Raw genomic sequence first — 25,028 nt, forward strand, 5'->3', positions numbered from 1 at the left:
GGGAGTCGGTCAGCATGTCATTTGTAGCAATCCCCAGTACATCGTTGGGCAGATGTACTGATGCACAGTCACGGAGAACAGTTACCCATAATATTGTTTCTGAGTTAATAAACATAGCATTCTTTGCTACCTTTCTCCTCTATGTTCTATATAGTTCTTGAAAATGTTTAGATTCTTACTTTTTGCTGATTTGATAACATGTGAAGTCATGTCTCAACTGTACAATATGATTTCCTCTGGAGCAGATGTTCAACTTAATCGAATATGCAGTGATACAGTTAAAAACTCAATGAAAGTTTAGCTAGATTGAATGGAATTTCCTCAGGTAGTTATTAACTTATTAAGTACTAGAAATTTTTGCTTGGTTTTTATCATCATAGAAACTCAGATGATGAATATCACATTAAAATAATGTTTCAGTTAAAATAATGTGTCCTGAAATCTACTTCAAAAGGAAGAGAAAAAGTCAGATGAAATATATTATCATTATAGTTGATGACACTACCATCATTTTCCAGTGACATTTCTTTGTAATTTTGGTCCATGTGGCCATGAAGTTTGCTTGGAAGCAGAGCTGAGAGTTGAGGATAATTGAAAGAGTGGATAGATGTAATGATCAGCTTAACTTCTATGAGAACTAAGTTCCTTTTTTTCCTTATTGATTTGAGAGAGACATTGTTGTGAAAGAGAAACATCAATCAGTTGCCTTCTGTATGCACCCCAACTGGGGATTGGACCTACAACCCAGGTATGTGCCCTGACTGGGGATAAAACCCACAACCTCTTGGTTTAAAGGACCACGCTCCAAATAACTGAGCCACCTGGCCAGAGTGGGAAGTAAGTTTGTTATGATAGTATCAATCGTTGCTGTTCCAGGACCACTGCAAGATGAAGAAATAAACTGAGCACACACACAGAAAAAAGATGGCTATGTGTCCTTTATTTGTGACATTTGGATTCTTAAGCTCACATAGAATTGATTTCAGAAATGTCCTTTAGTTATATTTTGCTTTTCTAACTGATTTAACTGTGTTAGTATGTTCTTCTAGTCAAACCCTTAATTTAATCACAAATGGAGCTAAAAATATGGTGCTCATGTTTTTCTGATGCAATTAGAAAAGATATTGTAAAACTTTGGAATTAGAACACTAAAAGGTAATAGAACAGCTTAATTGTCAGACTAGAACCAGACTCTTCCCTCTAAAAGTCACAAAGATTCTTATTTGCTCACTGAAATCTTCTTACTCAGAATTAATAACTGCCCAGAGGGAGTCTGTTATAAAAAGTTTTTTTTAAATTGATATACATTCTAAAGCAGCAAAAATCTATTACTTCCAAACCACAGTTTGTTTGGGTAATTCTAAGAGAATCACCTGCATCATCAAGGACCAAAATGACCCAAGAACCAATGACAACAGTGTTACCCAAGTGACACACCTGACTCCTTTTAGGACTTTGCCTTTGTACACATTTCTCCACAATGTGCCCAGGCTTTTCCCATGACATTTCTCCTGTGTGAAACCTAAGGGGTGTGGCTGTGGTGGAAGGTGAGAGACCATAGGAAGTGCTGTGCTTCCATCCATGACCAACCAGGATGATGAATTGGCATAAATCACCACCATGAGCTGAGAAGAACTCTCTCCCAGTCCCTTAATACTCTGCCAATTAAAGAGGTGTTTAAAGCAGACAGTGTGATCTCATGAGAAATGTTAAATGTAGGAGGGAAGGAAAAATCAAGATGAGTCAAAATAGTTGACTATAATATAGATATGAATTTAGTGTGGGGAAATATAACAAAAAATGGTAAATGTATAACAGTCAAGTCAGGATTTAGCAAAGGCACAATATGATTTGTAGAAAACGTGCAATAATTTTCTCCCGGTTCACTCCTGGTTACACTCCAGTGCACAGTGACAGGGGGAGCTTTGGCAAGGTTTCAGGTGGGGGCACAGAAATGTGGGTACGAGGGCAACAAGGCTTCTGGGAGACTCTGTCCATCGGAGGGTGTTAAAGGAAAGAAGGCTGAAGGGCAACCAGTGTTGGTCTTTAAATACTTAATAGGCATGCAAATAAAGCTCTCATTTATTATGTTTTTACTTATTCTATTTAGCCTTTGGATCTTTTTAAAATGTGGGATTCTAAAAAGGTGAGCTGAGACTCAAAGCTAATAGTTTGGTTCAAGTTGAATGGAAGTTTCAGATGGTGTAAAGTGTTCGGTGTGTTATACTCAAGGACAATGTAGAATCTCTATGCCTGACAGTCTTTGAAAGTAGAATTGATTTTTTCACCTGGAATGTTACTCATATAGTTTGGGAGGGTAGAAGGGACGGATTAAGAAATCTCTAAAAGTTGCTTTCATTCATTTCTGCCCCTCAGAAATGAGAAAACACTTCAAGAGAGAAAATTAACCACTTTGGAAGCAGGAACTGACTCTACATGAGAATTCTCAAATGACTCCCTTTTAATTGTTACCCTCCTAAGAAACATTTTAGACATTTAATTCAAATCATCCTCTACCCCCATGAAATGATCATACCACATATATACTTCATATCTGTATACAAACTTTGTCCCTTTGTAATATCTACACCACCCCAATTTTTTGCTCTTGGGCACAAAATGCATGCTTTTCAGTGAAAGTGCATGCTCTCTAAAATAAACATGGGTCTGAATGAGGGGTCATTGGGGATGGGAAAAAAAGACATTACATACATTTCCACTCTGGATGCAGGGACCATGTAACTTCTCATTAACCAGCATGCTTGTGTACTGCCTGCATAGGGAACATTTGGGTTTCCCTTTACCTCTGTTAAATGGAAAGAGATGAGTTCTTTGTCACTACTGCATCTTCTAACTGCAATGGTTGCAATCCTTGGGAGCTCTTGGTCCTCCTTGAGAATAGTAAGAAAGGCTGTGCACATTTGTAAAACGTGTGTGCGCCGAGTTTCAGAGTTTCATAACGAATTACAGAACATTATAATGAGTGGGTCTGACAGAAAACACCTGAACCCACTGATCAAGCTTAACATCATGAGACAACTAGACATTATGCACTTCCAGATTTAATGCAATAGAAAAGAGACAACATTATATATATAACATTCTTGCTAAAAAAGTTTATCCTGAATCTAATAATGACAGATGACAGAGAAGCAGAGTCCCAGAGTGTGGAACGGGCCTAACCTTTTAAGGCAGTGTCCTGAAGGACACACACACACACACACAGACACACACACAAACTCCAACCCATTACCTTGAGAGAATGACAACCGAATGGCAATGTGTGATTCTTCATTAGCTTTTGGATTTAAAACAAAATAGATAAACATTTTGGGCATAATTGATAAAGTATTTTAAAGTTTTATGATGTCTGTAACATATTTTGAAATGGTTCATCAATAAAAATGTATATTTACAGAGAGAGAGAGAAAATATGGAAATGCTAGCAATTAAGTGAATGTTAACAATAGATGCAGGTAATGGGTATATTGATGTCCATTGAAGTATTTCCCTTTTGAAATTTCTCAGAAAGAAATAATAGTAGCTACCTGTATAATTCAACTGAAACAACCATGGGAAATGAAGGGGAGCCAGCCAGGTTCAGAGGAAGAAGCCAAGGTTCTACCTAGGCCAGGTTCAGAGGTGTCAGTCTTCAGCCCAGAGAGCCACTGACACCTGTGGGCTGCCGGGAGCTCAGACCTCCGCTTACAATGAGATACATACTGATGATGTAGTCGGGCCAGGGAGACTAACACAAAAAACCCGCCTGTAACGATTTTCTTTAGGATTTGCCAAACAAGGTCTGTGGGAACAAAAATACTCTGTAATTAAAAAATGAGAGTTGTGTGCCAGAACTTATCCTAGAGGAGCTGATTAGAGCAATTAGCAATGCAACCAGGGAGGAACTGTTCCAGAAGTTGAAAAAATGTTTGGATTTTTAAGTTGAATGAAAATTGCATATGCACAAACAGTTAACAGAAATAACATTAGAAAGAATTAGTGACAAATGTCTTCCAAGTCCAGTATCTTATTTGATGGAAATGCGGGGAAAGACTCAGTTTTTAACGCAGGACTCTGGCTTTCCGCTTCCAACCGGCCCCTCTCGTCCCTCCATCCGGCGTTTCATGTAGCGTACTTACTGTGCATTGAGGGGGGTTCTTGATTTCTTTTTCTCTGGATTCTTAGCACAGTCAAATATTCTTTCAGCCAAAAATGATGCTAAAAGATCTTGGCCTACCTTGTCTCAAAAATGGGGGCGGGGCAGTGCCTGTTGAGAGCACAACAATTTGGAGAGAGGTAGCAGGATTTGGATCCCAAGAGACAGCTGGGACGAGATGCAGAGCAAGGGTTGGCTCGCCAGGTTAGGTCAACGCAGAAAGTCCCCGCGCCCCACAGTCGGCCCTTTCTCAGTTTGGACCAAGAAGATTTCATGCTTCCTGGGCTCTGGCAGCCACCCATGGCTTCAATACTTCACGTGAAATGAAACGAAATCAGAGTTGTTTAGTGATTCTTTAATCGGTATCACATTAAAATGCACTAATACATTCTTATCTACTTCCCTCCACCAATTGCGATTTTGTCATAGGCAAATGATCACCGCAAGTATTATCACTGCCTAGTCACAGGCTTTCGGGGTAACCGTAGATTCACGGGTGAATCAGAGAAGGCAACATTCTTGAAGCACAACTCATGGAGGTTCCAACAGGCAGGGCGTAGCAAAGAATGTTATTCTGTCTACTGGAGCTCAAGACCTGGGAAGGATGGAAGGAGGAAGTGAGCTCCAGCTCCACAGTTGCCTTGGCAACTGTGGCACACTCATTGGGACAGAAAGTAATTTTATGCCATAATATAATACAGCGGAAGAGGAAGAGGAAGAGGAAGAAAACATGGGCTGCATTTAAAAGCTCAGAGGGCCAGCTAGGAAGGTTCCATGTCAATGCTCAGAGAGTCTGAGCTACATGTACCAGTAAGCAATTGTACTTTTTCTTTTCACTGAAATTTTAGTATTATGCAGAGACAGCCATGACTCCCTACCCCCTAATAAAGAACAAACACTGCACTAGTCTGGCTCAGGGCTTCTGCTGATCATCCTTACTCATTTATAACTTCCTTTTGTTCCTCTTCTGGGAAACAGGAAAAATATTTCGAATGGAAGAAACAGGGAATGGAGTGGTTATAAAGAACACTCAGGGTGAACTGGTTATGTGGTCGCATCCTGCTAGAAACCAGTCTCTTCCCTGTAGTTACAGGGTGTAGACCCTGTTAGGGGCAGAGACCAGCCGCCCCTCAGAGTGTCCCTGATAAAACCGCCCGTTAGGAAGACAGTGCCAGTGCCACAGGATCTGGGTGGGAGTCCTCAGGGACCTGAAAGGAAGGCTCGTTGTAGAAAAATTTGCTTTGTAACCAGAGATCCAAATGCACTTGGTACTTAGAAAATACATACAGAAAAGTCAGCCAGTGGACAAGACAGATAGGTGGAAAAGTACAAACAGTATCTCGGTCTCATAACCTGAATTCCAGCACAGCTTGGGCGCAAGTCCCAGGCAGAACTGCCACACAACCAGGAGGCTTCCTCCAGAGCCAGGAGCAGAGGGGCAGTCCTTCTCTCACGCTGTGGTCGGCTGGTGCACAGGTCGTGGCTAGCAGCACTCGGGGTTAAGAGCACAGGAAGGGATGGGGGACGTCTCTCAGGAATCACCCCTTGTCTACAGCTCGCCTGCTCCTGAAGTCCATCACCATTTCATCCCGCGAGGTCTCCCACCTGCCCACCTGGAACTCCAGGAACAAACAGCTTTCCTCTTTCTTCGAAGGGGTCAGGTGGGGCATTAGTGACACATCCTGCTCGTCATCTCTTTCTGGAAAGCAGGGGGAGAAGGATGGTTAGGGAAAACTCAGCAGAGACGACTTGTTGAAGGGTTCTGACAATACCCTTGTGATCTCTGGAGTCTTTAAACAAGAGCTTACAAGCATAGACCATGGAAAAGGCTTAACTTGCAGATGTCTTCTGTTTGTTTTGTTTTGCTTTTAAATCAAATCAATATTTAAAAGCACAGCCAACTTGCCAAAAATCCGGGTTGCTTGCTTTTTCTGAACCATTGCAAGATCCGAAGCCTCCAGACCACTGGGGTTAACTGGCTGTCTTCTTCAGAGGGAGACTATGCTCTCTAGTTTTCCCCAGGCCCCACCACTCCCAGCCATATCTCCAACAGGAACCAAGTATCACTTAGAGCACAGGTGGCACATACAAGGCCCATGAGCCGAATCTGGTCCTCCATCTTGTTTAATCAGGGCCAGTACCTTGCTTCTACCCAGCGGCAGCACCAAGCTCTCGCTTAACTGTTAAGGATCAATTAGTTACATTTCTGCAGTCTTAAAATTGCATTTGGCCCTTCGAAGGCAACTGTGAGGCTGATGTGGCCCCCTGGTGAAAATGAGTTTGACACCCCCGATACAGTATGGCAGGATCATTGGATTTGGAATGCTGTGTTTCTTAGAGAATAACTTCCCTTTACTTGCTTCCACTAAAGATGGTGTAAGTCAAGAAGAGCAGGAGGGAAGACATTCCTTAACAGAGATGAACACTATACCAATGGTTCTGACATGCTGTCAAGCACCCTACCACCTGCCTGGCTCTTGTGGGTTTTTCTGAGTCCTAAATGCACCACCCGTTCTCTTTCTCTGGGCCTCTCTGCACAGGCTGAGACCCTTGCCTGAGGCCTGCTCCTTGCACACCGGGCCCTCTTGCCTTGGCTAAATGCCATTCATTTTCCCAATCAGGCCAGAGGACTCTCACCTGCCTGGCAGATCTGCCAACACTCTCTCCCAACCCACCATGAGATTAGCAACTCCCTCCACTTGTGCCCACCTGGAGTCTTTGCAGGCAATGAGCTAGAATGTACTTTGTGTGTGTGTGCACAGGTCGTGGGAATATCTCCTAGCTCTGCACCACTGTGAGCTGTTGAGTGTCAGAAAAAAGAAGCCCTCACTCAACCACTACACATGTTTTCACCATGTACCCTGAACCCCCTGCACAGTGCCTGGCATAGGGTAGCAGCGCCTCTTTCCTCATCAAGGATGGTCTGGGAAGCAGGCTGGAATGAGCCCTGTACCATGCAGCATTTGGGAGGACATATTTAATGCCATGTCTATTAGATGAATGAGCTGTGTCCAAGTCCACCTGCTGCAGAACTGATGCCAGCTGCTAGCTCTCCTGCAACCTGACCCTGGGTCACTGACCCCTACCTATAAAATAGGAAATACCTGAGTAAAAGGAGCCTGAGCAGGGGAGTGCCCAGGTGCTCAGAGACTGTCAGAAAATACATTGGTTAAAGAAGTAACAATATACATGGAAGAATTTAAGCACTTTTATACCCCTAGAATATTATTAAATACAGGCAAGTGTGTGTGTGTATATGTATATGTATATGTATGTATTAATATAATAGATGCTAATTATATATGCATATATATATATACACACATATATAATTAGTACCTATTTAGGTTTATTAGGTGTCTGGGTGATGAGTTTTTTGCTCACAAGGAGCTGCAATCTACCCTGGAGAAAGAGCTGTAGATCACAAGGTATCAATGAAATAACATAAATATAAATATACAGAGGAAGGGAGGCCATGAGGCACAGTGGAACTGAATTCACCCACATTTAGCTCCCATATCTGCCTTCGCTACCCTTAGGTGACCTCTCTACGCCCTCAGGTCTTGGCTGGAATGTCTCCTTTTTAGGGTGCCTTCCCTAACCTCCGAGACAGTGCACGTCCCCCTCCTTTACCCCTCTTCACACAGTCCACTATTTGTTTCATTCTTGACTCCCGAATTCATCCCACATCAGATCCTGTAAGCACCATGAAGGACGGTGCTATGGTTGCTATTTGCTGTCATAGTCTCAGTTCCTGGCCATTGGTGTTTGATAAAAAGTGGTTTAACCAAGGAAGCAATAGGCCCTCAGTCTCCTCACCTGAAACAGAATGGCAATAGCTCCCTGAGGAGGTGACTGGAAAGAGTTCAAGTGTTAATGATACAGGGTGCAGCCAGGGGGGCCCCCAAAAAAAAGATTTAGAAAGATGTCCAGAATTCAAAGTGTATAGAAATATTGGAGAGACATATAAGATGTCCTCACCGCCCCCCCCCCCAGGGGGAAGGGATGAATGGAGCCAGGCCATTGAGAGCTGTTTTGCATAGCAAGTTTTGCAGCTAACCTCTGGAATGATTATTTAACATATCTATAACCTTTAACTGGTTTCATAGATATGTTAAATAGCTGTGGCCAAGTTTGGAGCCAGGGAGAAAGACTGGGACTCAGGAGAAAAAAACTAGGAGCTGGACTCCTGAAGGAGAAGTTGGTGGCAGGGATTCAGGATGGGAACTAAAGTCTGCTCTCCGGAGTGAGAAGGGCTTGGACTCAGAATGTAACTAGGGGCTGCGCTCCGGAGTGAGAGCGCCTAGGTGAGAGCTTGGAAAAGACTGGCTCCAGGACATGAAGGGCCCCCGCTTGGCCAGATGAAGAGAGAGCCATGCGGTTTCAGCAGAGTGAGGACCCCCTCTTGGTGAGGTGAAAGAGGGAGCCACATGGTTTTGGCAGGGTGCGGACCCCCTCTTTCCCAGGTGAAAAGGGAAGAACCACGCAGCTTTGCCAGAATGGAGATCCCTGCAGCCAGGTGAAGAAGAAAGCCACATGGTTTTGGTGGAGTGCGGACTCCTGCAGCTTTGGTAGAGGAGGCCCACGCTCACTTGTGCAGGGGATTAGGGGCTTGAGAGCACCTCTCTGATCACATACCCACTGAGAACTCCAAAATGTAGAGGAGAGTGAGAGGGAGAGGAAAGGAACTGGAGAATAGGGGCCACAGTTGGGGGGAGAGTGGCTGAGGTGGGGCCACCAGCCATGTGCAGTAGCCGTGGCTGAGCAGAGGGACCTGGGCAGGATGGGGACAGCAGGGGTGGGGAGACAGGCAAATGCACAGCTGCTCAGATGAGGACCCATGCACCTGGTGTGAGGAAGGGAAATAAATGCTGATGATTTTGAAGTGGATTTTCTCTTCCTTTTTTAAGCTGCCAAAGATTTTTGCACTTTTTAATAATTGATGATAGAGGCAGGAAAAATAAGGTGGGGATGCAGAGGGTGTGCGTCTGTTTGAGAGAGTGAGGGAGAGATCATGGGATAAACACAATTTTGGCTCTATAACTAATTCTGTAATTATTTGCAATGGGTCAATACTTTCGGAAAGAAAAGAGCTACCATTTGTCAAGCCCCTAGGAGGTGCCAGGTTCTTGGGAAGCGGGGTGGAATGTGTGTTATCTCATTGCCTCTGTAAAACTCTAGAGAAGGAACTTAGACCCTGTTTGAAAGAAGAGAAATCTGGGCCTCAGAGCAGAAGTGGTTTTCTCTGGGTAAACAGGTAGCTGCAGAAACTAAACAATAAGAGCTGCTTCCACCAAACAGAAGTCTGCTGTCCCGCAGCCTGTGCCTGGCACTGCTCTACACAATCACATCATGTAACCCTCATCCTAACCCTGTGAAGTAAGATTTGCAGTCCCCACTGGACTGAGGAGGAAACAGGCTCAAAGACGGAGGTGGTGGGGCTGGGGCTTAAACTCAAGTAACTGGTGCAGAGGCCAGCTTTTTGCACTCCACCATGTAACTGTGGTTAAGGCATCTGAGACATTCTTATGAGTATGCATTCAGATGATATTAACTTATGCATTATACATATAATATATTAATCATAGATGGTCATAGTCACCCCTAAATTTTCACAATGGTAAAGAGATATTTTTTAATTACCCAGACTCATGCCACTTTGAACTACAGGTGAAGTGGTAAATACTAAAACAGTTATGTCACTAAAAGACTATAGATACTTTTAAAAAGAAGCAGAAGAGGGAAGAGTTTGAGAGAGAATGTGGGACTTACCCAAAGTTATTGAATTACTCTGTGAAAAGCCAGAATCAGTGCTTTCCTCATCGCACCATACAGACTCAGAATGCAGGAGAAAAACTGTTTACTGGGATGTCTCCTAACATTCTTATAGGGGAAAGAACAGTTGAAATGGCAGATCTGAGACTTGAATAAGGAAGGTTCAGCTGGATCCACCCTTCAAAAGCCTTCAAGACTGTATTCTACCATGCTCCCACTGGGTGGCGCAAATGAGCTAGTTTGGAAAAACATTCTTCAGGAAAATCCCCAAAACTCCAAACTCTCTAGTACAGGATTTTCCATACCTTTCCTCCTCAACAAAGCCCTGCCCATGATCCCTAACAGAGCCAAATACATTTCTTCCTATGGAGGAGAGTGGCCTGAACAACTCCTGCCCAGGCTGCTCTTTAAGGATGTCATTAGAATGCAGTATGTATTAAGGCATGCCACTAAAGAACTCTTAAAAGGCTTCTGCAGCGATTATGGTAACTTTCTGAGAAATGCTCTTAAAGACTGTATTTGGCTTGTATATGAAGACTCCTTTTAAGCACCGGATTTTTTAAAAAAATCTATCCTTAAGAAAGTAAAGCCGGATTTTGGTTGTCCTCATTCAATAACATTTGCTTTAATGTAAGGCAGTAACCGATTCTAGAAAGTCCCTGGTTCCCCACTGTCATCAGAAGCAATTCCATACTCCACAACCTGGCAAATGGAGCTGTTCAGAACCAGGACCACCCCCCACCCATCACCTCCTGTTGAATGAACTCCCACCCACTCATTCCACCCACCAGGGAAACTAAAGTCCTCCCTGGCCTCCAACAGGCCACAGACTATCAAGGTTTTTAGGTTTCTCATAGACTGTTTCTTCTGGGACATGCTTTCCGCTCCCCTATGCCTGGCAGATTTGATGTCCTTCAGACTCAGCTGTGAACTCCCTCCCAGAAAGGGTTCATTAGCTCCCTTCCTGGGCTTCCCATCACTTCTTACACACTCACATCACGTCATTTTCTACCAGCATTTCATTTTTGTCTGAAGCTGAGAATACCCTTACAACTTTGTTGCATTTTAGTGTATAATGAGGGATCTTTTGGTCAAGTCACATAACAGAATATGTGACGATAATTGATTAATTATTTTGGGAAAAAGTACAAACAAAATTAGTTTATCTTTGGGTGAATGAAATTCCATGTTTTCTATTTCTGACGTTTTGTCCTTTGCATTGTCTTTGGATTTTTAGATATCTTTAATACACATGTAATTTTTTCCAGTAATTTAGAATATAAGAGAAACAGACCAAAACTCTGAACTGAAATCATATTTAGTTTTAAAAATGAAGTTAAAATGAGTTTTTCTTAGTTTTCGTGGGGTGTAGTGTTGGTAGATGAAATCAACATATCTTTTGCAAAAGATACTCAATCTCTTCAGTTCTGATGTAGACACATTTAAATTGAAACAGATATTTTCTAGTCATCCGAAGAAGTAGAACAAATTTGCATAAACTTAAGAGTCGAATCTTACCCTTGTCTCTCAATTTCCCCATTTTTAGACCTAGTATTGGAGGGCAGGGGTAAGTGGTCCAGAAGAGTAAAATAATTTATTCTAAGTTGCACAAATGATTTCTGACCCAGCCCACACTACAAAGTAAACACCTGACTCCCAGTTTATTACACTATACCATCACACATTTTAGCAACCTAATTTTTACATGAAATATAGAAAAACAATTGATGCTTATTAGGTCCCAATAATCATACTAGCATAGAAATTATAAAATAAATTCCAAAAAACAATGACAAAATTACAAAATCATAGACTATGTTAAAGATGAGAGAAGCCCTGGCTGGTGTAGCTCAGTGGATTGAGTGTGGGCCTGCGAACCAGAGGGTCACAGTTCAATTCTCAGTCAGGGCACATGCCTGCAAGGCCAGTTCCCAGCAGGGGATGCATGGGAGGCAACCATACATTGATATTTCTCTCCCTCTCTCCTTCCCTTCCCATCTAAAGATAAATAAATAAATTATTTTAAAAAAGATTCTTTTAAAAAAAAGAGGGAGGACACTTGGATATTATCTAGTCCAACATCTTCATCTCAGAGAGGTGAAAACTTAAACCATAGAAGGTAAGTGACTTGACTAAAGCAGCACCATTAACCAATGGCAGAAATAAGACTCTTCGCCTATGAACTCTGCACTTCATGTTGATATGAAACAAGTGTAAACTTGCTGCAAACAAGTACCAGTATTTCTTAGAGTTGGCTCAGGGTGCTTCAGGGAAAATCCTTCTAGCTTTAACAGCTCTCCTTAACCTAAACTCCTTTAATGACTCTCCACAGTTTTCAGACCCAGTCCCAAGCTTAGCATACAGTGCTCTTCTTGATCTGGACCCTTCTCCACTATGCAGCCCCCCATCCCAACACTCTCCAACTCTCCTTTCTCCTGCTAAACCCAGCAGTTCCCATACATATGCTTGCATTTACTCTTCTCTTCCCAGAACATCTTTCTCCCAACTCCAATATCCTTCAAGCCTCTTGATCAGTGTTGCCTCCTCAGGGACAAGCCCTCCTACCTCCCACCTCATCCCCAAGAAGTGTTAGGCATTTCTGTCCTGGTCTCCCCAAGATAGTTTACTTCCTGGTTCCAGCAAGAGGTTGCACTTGAAGAGATGAACCATATCTTGTTCCTGTTTGGTCCCTGGTGCAAAGATCTGGCACATACCAGGTGCTTAAAAAATATGTGATAATTAGACTGAAATCCAACAGAGAACAATTATTAGGTCTAGAGAACCAGCAAAATGGGAAGGGGAGAGAAATAGGCAATGAAAATGTACTATGATGGAGGCACTTATGTATATTTTGTGCACTTCTTTCTCAAAACTCTGTGAACTAAACATTGCTTTTTCTAATTTGCAGATGAGGACATGGAGGCTTAGAGAACCAAAGTAACTTGCCCAACTTCACACAGCTGGCAAGAGAAAGAATAAGGATTCGCACCCATATTTGGACGACTCAAGAACAAAAACAAATAAAAAACCCTACCGTTTCCATTACTCTGCTGCAGGGACCAATAAAAAGAAGAGGGAGGGAAACTCTTTGCTTTTCCAGTGTTTTAACACATATTTGGACTAATGGTGCTACAGTGGCATTTCATATCTCATTTCTTTTGTCTTTTTTAATTCATTAACTTTCTGCTGATTCTGTGAAACAAGAAGGGGAGAAGCCTAGAAAGAAATATGGGATAAAGACATGATGGAAGGTGGGTTTGGAAGGTGCAGCATTGTCACTGGGAGAATGACATTCCTGAGCTTTCTGAAAATGACATTTATGTCAATGAGATCCTCCCCCCATTAGCCACCATTAAAAAACCAATGGTTTAAATCTGGGTGGTTTGAACTACACAACTTAATGTTAGATTTGGCCGTAAGAGGGAAGTAAATTTCCTCTCAGCTAAAGTAACACACACACGCACAACACACACACACTTGCTCCAATAAAGGTGCTTCATGAACACATTTTAATGGCAATATCTTAATGTAACAGTTGCTCCCACCCACCTTGGAATCAGCACCAGAAGGGCACAGTTTGCTTGTGGACAGTGGAGGAAGTGACTGAAATCAGAGCAAAAGCCAAGCAAGGGACATTGTTCCCTCTCTGACCTTTCCCCCATATACGGTGCCACAAAGCAGAGAAAAGGGTTGTCCTTCCCTGGGGAATACCTAAGGCTCTGCCCCTTACAATGTAACAGGTCTGCCCAGACAAAGGAATATGGCCCAAATGAAACAACAGATTGCCACACCAGAAAAAGAACTAAGCAATGAGGACATAGCTAACCTGTCAGATGCAGAGTTCAAAACACTGGGATCAGGATGCTCACAGAAATGACTGAGTATGGCCACAAAATAGAGGAAGAAGTGAAGGCTATGCAAAGTGACATAAAGATAAATATACAGGGAACAAACAGTGAAGGGAAGGAAACCAGGACTCAAATCAAAGATTTAGACTAGAAGGAAGAAATAAACATGCAACCAGAATAGAATGAAGAAACAAGAACTCAAAAAAATGAAGAGAGGCTTAGGAACCTCTGAACAACTTTAAATGTCCCAACATTTGAATAGTAGGGTTGCCAGAAGGAGAAGAAGAGCAAAAAATTGAAAACATATTTGAACAAATAATGAAGAAAACTTCCCCAATGTGGAGAAGGAAGTAGACTTCCAGGAAATCTAGGAAACTCAGAGTCCCAAAGAAATTGGACCCAAGAAGGAACACACCAAAACACATCATAATTATATTACTCAAGATTAAAGAGAAGGAGAGAATTTTAAAAGCAGCAAGGGAGAAGAAGAGAGTCACCTACAAAGGAGTTCCCATAAGATTATGAGCTGATTTCTCAAAAGAAACTTTGCAGGCAAGAAAGAGCTGGAAAGAAGTATTCCAAGTCATGAAAGGCAAGGACCTACATCCAAGATTATTCTATCCAGCAAAGCTCTCATTTACAATGGAAGGGCAGATAAAGTGCTTCCCAGATAAGGTCAAGTTAAAGAACTTCATCATCACCAAGCTCTTACTATAGGAAATGTTAAAGGGACTTACCTAAGAAAAAGAATCAAACAATGTATGAGCTGTAAAATGACAAAAGAATCAAATCTATGAGCTGTAAAATGACAACAAACTCATAACTATCAACAACTGAATCTAGAAAAATAAACAAAAGCAAACTAAGCAAACAACCAAAACAGGAACAAAAATCAGAGAAATGAAGATCACATAGAGGGTTATCAGCAGGGAGTGGGGAAGGGAGAATGGGGAAAAAGGTACAGGGAATAAGAAACTTAAATGGTCCATACAAGGTAGACATGTGGAGGTTAAGAATAGTGTAGTACATGGAGAAGCTAAAGAACTTACATATATGACCCACAAAAATGCATTAAGGGCGGGGGGACTCTGATGGGAGGGGCAGTGCAGGGCAGAGGGGAATAAAGGGGAGAAAAAAATGGGACAATTGTAATAGCATAACCAATAAAATATACTTTTTAAAAAAGCTAATGGTTGCTGAGAAGACACAAAAGAAAAGTGGTGAGTCCACAGAGAAGGCAGCCAGAGGCAGTGCTCTTTTTATAAAGTGCTTCCTCGCTCACCGCGAGCAGCACAGCTTCCGCTACTGGAGCATCCCTTTCCCGCTGGCCTGCCTGCTGGTGCACAGCCCTGCCTAGGCTTGAATTACCTACCAGTGTCCTTTCAAATAGAGATAGACTTGGGAGTGTCCCTTTGTAACGCTGCATGAAGTACGGGGACACTTCCGGTTGGGCTGGGGGAGGGGTGTAACACCAAAGCCCTGCCATTGGGAAGACTTTCCTTTCCAACGGCCAAGTCAGGCCCTCTGGGGTGGTAGCCAGTTCAGAGAGAGGCTTTCTGGGGTACCTTTCGTCCTACAAATTCCATTTCTTAAAAGATCTGAGACCCACCACTTTGTATCTGTATTTTCCATTGGTTTCTCTTGTTATTGGCTAATTTTTCTCCTTCCCTAAAATTGTGTGAATTAAAAATGCTGACTATTGTGAAATTCCATTTCTCTCCTGAGTCCTCCCTCTTTCCCTCTTCCATTCTCAACAACCATGCTGGTGATGCCTCTGCCGAGGTTTCATCAGAACCACCCCAACCCCTCGCCCTCCAGGGTCCTCAGCCCCACTACACGCAAACCCCTGAGGAAATGTTTGCACACAGAGGTCAAGCAGATATTTTGCTATTTCCTTACATGGTAGCAAAAGCAAGTCCCTTTGGAACTGTCACATCTAGTCATCCCAAGATGTGCATCAGTGGTAGGTGGATTGTTTTGAGCTAAAGGCAACTTCAGCCTCAGGCTCAAGAGAAACTTCTCAACTTCTGCCCCTCCCTTAATTTCCAAGAGGAAGTTGAATTATGGGCCTTGTCCACAATAAGGGATTATCAGAGATAATTTTTTCTGACCTACCTATAGGGCAAGAAGACTACTATTTACTAAATACCAGCTCTTTATAGCATCCTGCAAGGACCCTTTGAAGCCCCAAGGCACCTTACCTCATCCCTAGCTCAGGATGCCATACATACCCCCATTCCCTTTCATCCCTAAACCTTCATGCATGTGGGATCCCTGACTCTCTCATGTCTGTGAATTCCCATACATATGTACGTAATCCAATTTGGTCTCTTTCTCTTGCTAATCTGTCTCATGCCTATTTGATTATTATACCAGCCAAAAGAAAGAACCTTGAGAGAAAAGTTTCTTCCTCCCTCACCATGAGAACCAAAAGCAATGCAAGTTGGCATTAGCGAGGAATGGTGTGATGGTCAGTTAAACTCCATGAGTCAGTTTGTGATAATTTCTGAGTGTGGACAGGGGCAGGGATTCAATGAAGTTTATTGTAGTATCAGGGCACTATGAGCAGCATGGCCACACTGGTGTTAAAAGAATTCCAGGAATGGGCAGGTGTGGTTTAGGAGCTGTGATTCCAAAGAGGAAGTACTAGTGTGTTGAGGCATTTGATAAGAATCAAAGTCCACTGTTGTCTCCAAATCCTTCAGTTTGAAGGACTCAAGAGTTTCCTGTGATACCAGGCCTGCCTTGTGATTCCAAGGTCGACAGTCTGCCTTTTCTAATCTTTGCTTGGTATCAACAGAGCAGGCTGCCATGGAGCTGCTGAAAATCCAGAGAGGCATAAAACTTGTTCCCACTCATCTGTCTCTCACCAGATAAAGTCCCAACACGTTCAAGTGACTGCAAGGATTTCAGGGTCTGCCTCCCTCTTTCTCCAGAAACAAGGCCTGTGCTTGTTTCTTGTGCATGGAGAGTTCCATTCCTTCACCTGCCCAGAACACTCCTGTTCACCCTTTCATGCCCTGTTTACACATCTGTGAGGGTTACAAGCTGCAGAGATGGGAGACAGGGATTCAGCGAAAGGAAAATGACCTCAGGCCCTAGAGACAGTCACTGAGCCTTGGCCTGGAAGCTAGCTGTCCCTCAGACAGGGGTAAGGCTCTGCCTTTAAGAGGCAGCCCAGGAAAAACAGGCTACTTGCTACAGGGAAACTGGAAAAAGAGAGAAAAAAAAGAAAAAAAAAACAAGCAAATAAAAACCATCCCCAACCACTCCCCAGCTGGAACCCTTGAAGGCAGGAATAAAGGGGGAGGAGGCAGCTCCTGCCTGCCCGTGGGCCCAGAGAGGCCTGTGTCTCAGGCCCCCAGCTGTCCACATGGGGCCAGTGTTCCCCTCAACAAGGAGTCTTTCCTCTTGCTTTCTAGAATCCAAACCGCTGCATGTATCAGAGAAGAACATTAGTCTCTTCTCAAATGCCTTGACAATTATAGGGGATGGCCACCCGACTCCAACTCCCCTGGTTAGGAAGCTGGTCTCAGGAGGAACGGCCCAGAGAGAAGGATGATTCTGGTTCGCCTGTAGCAGGGCCACTCAGTACCTTCTCCAGGAGCGTGGACCCAGCTCAGTCTCCTCCGATGAACTAGACTCCCCAGCTGGCTCCTGGGTCCTGGAAGGTCGGGAGCTCTGTAAGCTCACCTTGGAGATGTTTTTGTGCCTTGCTCTCCCCCAGGGCTCAGAGCACTTTGTTCCTGTCCTGGGGCCTTTGAAGCCAGCAGGGTATGGCTACAGCCCAGAGCGCGTGCCCTGAGCAGGGGTCAAGCACAGGGTCTACACATGTTTTTTACAAGTATTTTTCTTAACGTAGTTGCATCTGTTTAATAGGAATTGGGAGGAGGAAGCCTCATAGGACACTGACACCAGCCACTTTAAGTGCATTTTGGAACAAGGCTTTACACATATAAATAAGTTGGTGAATAAATGAATGAGTGTCAGGTCACAAAAAATAAAGTGAACAAGATGGGGAAGTGGTGTAAGAGCCTTAAATAATCAACACAAATGTACTGTGTTCTCATCTATCACTCTCTGCCCTTTTTCCACGTGCCGGGCACTGTGCTCCACGCTTCACATTCATTATTTCCCTCGGTCCTTCTAGCAGTCTTGTGTAGTGAGGGGTATTAGCCTCATTTCACAGATAAAAGAACTGAGGTTAAGCACCTTGGTCAAAGGCGCATAGTTAGGAACTCGGCTGGTCAAGGCTGAAACGTGAAAACTCATCTTCCTGACGAGTCCGCTAAGTCCCCAGGCATCAGGCCCATGCTGACTGGGTGTTCATTCCTCCCCGCACAGGAGTCTCTTTGAGTCAGCGGCCACGGGAGTCAGGACTTGGCTGGTGGGACCATTTGGGGGCTTTCCTCGCCAGCAACCCAAAGTCTGAACTCTTCTTGTAAGGCAGGCAGGGCAGCCAAACTGCAAACATTTTTTTAAAATCCTCCCAAATTAAAGTATACATGGGAGTCGACCAGCACACAGGAATTAAAAATGTCTTTTCTGCTTTCTTTTAGGAATGTGGGTGGCAAACAAGCCAAAAGGAATAAAAATAGAGACATGGCGGGCCAGACTTCCATCCACATGAAAAAAACAGTATTAACTTGATTAATTCAGTTCCTAAACAGCAGCCCACGTTACTGATACGGAGGGCGTTCTGCAGCTGAGGGGTGTGTGTGTGTGTGAGCCTGTGCACGTATTTGCACGCATTTGCAGGCCCTGAGTCCATGTGTACATCTGTCTGGATAGATAAACACACGGACCTGCCACCCACAGAGGATATTTATTCAGATGATACACGAATCACACTGCTTTTCTTTTCCCCAATCCTGAAAACATTAAAAATAAGCCACCTTGTGTAAACATGTTCAGTCTCTTGATCTACACAGATCTTATAAAGGCAGATTTGCACATTTCTGAAGCTTTCTCACTCAGCCACAGAAGACGGGTTATGAACACGAGGCAGGCCGCCTCCCCACGCATCATGAAAGCAAGGGCCTGGATCACAGTGTTTCATCGTCACTGCATTTCTCAGGATCTCCTCGCCAAAGCCCCACTGCCCCGTTCCATGCCTTTTAACATCTGACTCCCTCTGCGGACCTACCTACCATGCCCCCCACCTCTCATTCTTCTCACTGGGGCACCGTTAGCACCTGACCACGTCAGTGTGCGGATCCAACCTGGTTTCTGCTCAACGTGAGCTGCCCGTAACCCAGTGAGGCAGTCTCGGCCCTCTCTGGCCGTCAGCCACCCTTCCTCCTCCTCCCTCATTTGGCCTGTCCATCTCCTTCCTCCACAGTCGGGCTTAAGGTCCCCGGAGCTGTAAGGGGTGTGACTCCCTCCCTCCCAAACCCTGCACTCGTCAGCGCAGCTGGACTGGTGTCTGGAAGATGCTCCTATAGCTTGTCTTTGGGGATGAGCACAGGGTGATTGAATGCACCTACTCCCTTAGGGGGATGTAACAGGTGTTGGTGTGGCCCGGAGCATGCATGGCCCAGAACCCACCTGCCCAGCTCTTTCAAGATTTGAAGGGGGAGGGCAGGGGGAGGGGATCCCCATTTGCTCTGTCGCTTGACCTCTCTGTGGGGCACTGGCTGGTGAAGCAGAGTTCCACTAGGTTAGGCTGCAGGCACAGATTTTATTTATTCTAAAAGAAGCTTAATGGATCCAACTCCTAATGACATCCAAGAAATCCTGAAGTAACATGGTTTGTTATTTTGGTTGTGCCGTGAACTTTCAGGGCATGGGTCCCTGGATGAAGAATTTGCCTCCCCAGGGAAAACAAAGAATTCCACAGAAACCAGTCAGCCTAGCTGGATTCACCACAGGACAGAGCTCGCCATCACTTAATAAGGACTCTATTGTGCATCTGAAGAAAATACATGGAGAATTTTCTTCCTCAGTGAGCCTGTAATTTAGGAAGTTTGTACTTTCTTAGCAGTCTCATTCCTTTGACGGGAACAAAGGATTATGTTGATGGATTAAATAGACATGAAACAAATTAAACTTTCATTTTAATAAAAGAAGATCTGTTGCTAGGAGTTTGACTACCAACAATTGAAATGTGTTCTCAGGCTCCCTTAGAGAGAAATTGAGTCTCCTCAGAGCTTTAGGGACTGATTCCCATTTTGTGTCCCACTTTGTCACTGACTGTCATCTCCATGGTTTGGTCATTATGCCTTTCCTAGAAACCTAAAACTTGGAGAGGTTAATGACTTACCGAAGGTTACATGGTTAATACTCAGCAGAGGGAATTTGAACTAAGATCTATCCTTCAGATCTTGTCAATGGGCCTTGGAGTACTGTTTCTCCGGCCTGTGGGGACCCACATCCAGTCCATACCTGTTTTGTATGGGCAATAAGCTAAGAATGATTTTTACATTTTAAATAGTTGAAAAAAATCAAAGGAATAGTATTTCCTTACCCATGGACACTATATGACATTCAAATGTCCAGCCCCATAAATGAAGCTGTGCACCAGAACACAGCCGCATCCCTTTGTTTGCTTGTTGTGTGTGCTGTGTCCCCATCCGGGGCTGGAACCACGGAGCTGTGGGGGAGGCCACTCAGGGCCCCCCGAGCCAAGGCATTTAGTATCCGACTCTCGACAGGAAAAGTTTGTTAAACCCGCTCTGCACCCCGCAGATAAGATGTGCAGTGTGATGCTGTAGGCTAACAGCCCCTGCGGTTATACACGCCTCCTTTTCAAAACTGTCCTGACCACAAATAGTGTAATGTTTCTCCTTTCTCTGGGGAGCAGTGATGCTACATCAGTAAGAAAACACATGTAAAACAAACAAAAAGCAAACTCTGCCTGCATCCCTTAAAACTAAACTTTAATGGCTTTCAGAGCACAGAGGAGGCAAGCCCTGTTTTCTTATCCTTAGGTTCCCAATTAAAGAACCATAAAAACAATACAAATTTTACATAAAGGGCATATGCGTCATAGAACTAAATCAACTTTTACCTGTTAGTGCTCCTTCCTCTCTTGTTTTTGATTATTTTATTCTGAAGCTGCAGTTGTAGGCCTTTCGGCAATAGGGGAGGTCATTTCGGGCTGTTGCCACACGGTTTTTTGCACTCAGTCTAAGAGGGAGTTTGCCCAGTGCATTGAGAGCAGGCAGCAGCGCTGCTTCGGGTGCAGAGAACTAAAAGCAGATCGCCTTTCCCTTTACATACTTCCGTCCCCCTTCCTCAACTGCTCATCCTAAAGAACCGACTCACCCAGGAAAAATAACTAAAAAATAAAAATCACCCTATGAAGATGAAGAGTTCTGGAGGTGAGTGGTGAGTATGCTTCATGCCTCCCTGTACACTGAAACTTGACACTGAAAGGTGGTTAAGATGGTAAATTTTATGTCAAGGCTACTTTACCACAATTTAAAGTAAAACTTAAGAAAATAATTTTAAAAGGCCCCATAGGTAACAATTTTGGAAAAAAATTTCAAAAAATTCAAGGAAGGTTTTTGCATACAATTCCATCAGCAAAATGAAAAGAAGGAGGAGGAAGAGGAGGAGGAGGAGCCCAGAGACGGGGTTTGGAAACATGTGAAGTGTGACCGGGAAGAAATGAGCATTAAAGTGTGTGCTGGTGCTTGTGCCCATGTGTGTGCACTCACACATGCGCTTTTCAGAAAATATTCATGTCCCATTAATTACATTCCCTCTGCTGTTACTATCAATGTTGAAAATAAAATGTTTATGAGAATTCTTCCATTGAGAATAATCTCTCTCTATGAATGCAAAACATCATCCACCCTTGCACCAGCAAGCAACAGAAACCAAAATGAAAAGCAGCGGTGTCTGAGAACCTCTCGGAACTCTCACATCTACCCCGGTGACACCAGAGACAAAACCCACATCCTGTGAGCGCCTATTAAGATTCCTGTGTAGTACACGTTCAAAGGCTGCTGTCACCACCGGGGCAAGAGCAAGTTCCGAAGAAAGAAAAAACCGCAAGAGAAACCTTATATTATAAATGAAATTTAGAGATGAGAGGGACTGCCAACCTGAATGAAAGTTTTCCTCTTCAATCATTAAGTCATAAAACTAAAGCCAGCCTGTGCTGGATGTGGGCAAACATCTTATTTGACTCCTGTCCACTTGCCAATGTTTTTCAAAGATGAACATGATACGACCCCTGAGTGTGCACTAGGAGTACTCTGGTGCTTGGTGCCAGTTCCCTGGGCAGAGGTGGTGTGGGGCGGGCTTCTGAAGGCTCTACTGTTTGCAGTCAGCATATACAATGGCAGCAGCCACGTACAGTCCAGGCCTGGCAGCAACAGGGTCAGCAATCTAAATGCCAGCTGGCGATGGCACTGGTCGTGTCAAGTGAAGCCAGTGACTAGGGAACAGATGTGCTCTGTGTCTCTCGGTGCCTGCAGCAACACAGCCACTACAGACCAGCGACGGTGAGGGAGCACAGATCGGCATGATGCAAGGCTGTCATCTAGCCAATCGTGTGACCACTGTCTTTTTGATTCACACAAACCCTCTACACACCCCAGCACGAGTGCATACGCGCGCACACACACACACACACACACACACACCCCAATGCTTCACTTCCTGTGTTTCGATGTTCATTCGATGTTCTGGGCTTTCAAGATGAGGACAAACTCTGCTTAATAACACTTTAAGCTCAGAAACTGTGGATGTGTTGCTAGGTTATAATGGGCCAGACCCTCCGCTGCCCACCACAGGCTCTATGTAAGGCAGGAGGGCAAAATGATGGCCTTTAGGCAAATTGTGCCCCTAGAAAGAGTTTGTTAGGCCTGTAGGTTTAAAAATAAAATAGAACAACTGGTCTAATCAGTTGCTATCATTTATAATTCTGGAGAGTTCACATGAGATGTTAGAGCTCCAATTTTTTTTGATTTGGAAACCCCAGGTCTCTACTCCCCGACTGAAGCCATTGGCTGCAGGTGCATGGTAGCTGCTCCCTCAGTTTTCTTTCTCACTACCTACTCGCTAATTCAATTTGCTATCCCTTTGGCCTCTGCAGGCTTTGGGTTTGGGTCTTCTGATCTACAGAGAGTAACCTTTTGAAGGCAAGAGACATGTCTTTTCAGTTGCTGCAGTGCTTAACATGAGCTCTCCTACACACTGTCAACTCATTCGAGTTATTCAACAACGCGCACTCCACGGGCTTAGAGAGCGGATGTGACTTGATGTGCCCTCCAAGACAGATACTGCTGAGAGAAGGACAGAACCTGGGGGATCATTCAGCTACTGTAGAGTACCAGGAACCCTGTGAGTTAGTGTGTCCCTGAGCAAAAATCCACCTCACATAAATTTCTGCAGCAGATGCCAAGGCAGACTAAACTGGGTTTCGGAGTCAGACTGCATGTGGTCAGTTCCTGTCTTCACAGAGCTGTGTGACATTGGATAAGTTTCTTTAACTCCTTGTCTGATTTTCTTCCTCTCTAAAGCAAAGATAGGAACAGCATTTGTCCCATAGAATTGAGTGCAGATTAAATGAAGTGATACATAAACAAATTTCCTACAGCATCTTTAGTTCATGGTTTGGCAACAGACCATTGCTCTGCTCAAAACCTTCCCTGTTATATCCTCAGAAGATGGATATATCAAATTTAAAAAGTATATAGTTATTACTGACCACTTGAAGTTCTTCTATGCTGAAATACTTTAATAAGACACAATTTTCTACCATAAACCTCTGTTCTAAAGTAACCGTACAATAGAAACACATAAAGAAAAGAAAGGCAGGACATCTATGTCATTGTGGATCCACGATGTGCCAGAACTGAACAGAAATCTAAACCACCCTAATCTAGAGGATTTACAACTGACTTTAGGGGCAGAAACCAATTCTTTGATGTAATCCTACATGAAAGCCATTGCTGAGAGAGATGGGATAGCTTTGGTGGAAGAGGAGGTGCCGTCCCAAAACTGGGCGTGGGCTTCACCCAGAACGTTCACAGAAGCTGTTGCTAAGGACCGCTAATCTAGGCTCTGGCCTCTTATTTTACCAGAATTAAGACCATTCATATCTCTATTGATAGGCAGGCTCATGCCAAGGGCAAGACAGGCCAGTCACTGCATCCCCTGCACCTAGCTAAGTGCCTGGAGCACTGAACCCCGAGGTGGTGTGTTGGGGGCTGTAACGCAGGTGAGGCCTGGGGTGGGGGTGGGGATGGGCAAAAAATTTTGTTAAACTCCAATTCTTAAAATTTTGGGAGTAGCTGATATTACTTTCAAAGCGTGATGCCTGAACCGCCTGCATCAGAAGTACCCAGTCGCTTATTAACAATGCAGATTCATGAGCCCCATTCTAGACCTGCCAGATCAGAATTTCTGGTAATAGAACCCATGCATTTACATCCTTCACAAGCTCCCCAGGTGCTCTCGTGCAGGAAAGAGTTTGGGAGGCACCACACTGGGTCTCACTGGGGCTCTCCTCTGGTGTCATGCAAAAGCTTTGCTGTGCTCGGGCTCCACCGTGGAGATTCTGATTTCACAGGTCTGGGAAGAGGCCTAAGAACTGAGATGGTTTCTGAACTCTCCCCGGATGATGTGCAGTGGAATGATTTACAACCATTCGTAACTGAATGCCCGAGGGGGAGGAGAGCCACCTGTCCCTGTGGCATGAATTACTTTTGTTATTGTAACCTGCTGAAAATGAAGATATTCTGATTGGACCTTAGAGACCCATTGCTACTTTCCTTTCCAGTTTGTCTCCTTAACGATGCAGGCAGCAGGAAGACAAGAGTTTTCCACAAAAACCTAATCAAACGTTACTCTTTGTGAATACTGCGGTTGATTGTAAAGTAAGTTAGATGCATTTACCAGGAATACTTTAGAAAGGAAGTTTGTTGACATATATTTTCCCTTCAAATGTACAGTTTGATGAATTTTGACAGATATATGTTCCCATGAAACCACTACAAGTAAGATAGGAAACATTTCTGTCATCCCTGAAAACTCCCTCCTGCTCCTTTGCAGCCAATCCCCTGCCCCCACCCTCGGTCCCAGGCAACACAGATATGCTTTCTGACGCTGTGAATTCATTTAGACTACTCTAGAATTCGTTATAAATGGGATCAAATAGTATGTACTCTTTGTGTCTGGTTTCTTTGGTCCAGCACTAGGTTTTTAAAATGTATTCATACGTAACCAGAATTATTAGTGAATTATATTTCTCTGTTTCAAAAGTAAGCATAGAGGGCTAAAGGGTAGGACTCTTC

General features: G+C 43.9%; 1 protein-coding gene across 5 annotated transcripts in view; it reads right to left on the bottom strand.

The window, feature by feature from the left end:
* Window positions 1-999: 999 nt before the first annotated feature.
* MOB3B (MOB kinase activator 3B) overlaps window positions 1,000-25,028 on the bottom strand; it is a 193,526-nt gene continuing 169,497 nt past the window's right edge. For 4 of the 5 annotated variants that reach the window (XM_053656118.1, XM_053656119.1, XM_053656120.1 and 1 more), the window contains one exon: window positions 1,003-5,855. In XM_053656118.1, the coding sequence (XP_053512093.1) occupies window positions 5,826-5,855 (30 nt within the window). In that variant the 3' untranslated portion in view covers window positions 1,003-5,825. Of the gene's footprint in view, window positions 5,856-25,028 lie in introns of all 5 variants that reach the window. The other variant, XM_053656123.1, reaches the window with a different exon arrangement.

The sequence above is a fragment of the Artibeus jamaicensis genome, unplaced genomic scaffold (genome assembly GCF_021234435.1).
Source record: "Artibeus jamaicensis isolate MK-2021 breed Jamaican fruit bat unplaced genomic scaffold, CSHL_Jam_final scaffold_1964, whole genome shotgun sequence".
Taxonomy (NCBI): domain Eukaryota; kingdom Metazoa; phylum Chordata; class Mammalia; order Chiroptera; family Phyllostomidae; genus Artibeus; species Artibeus jamaicensis.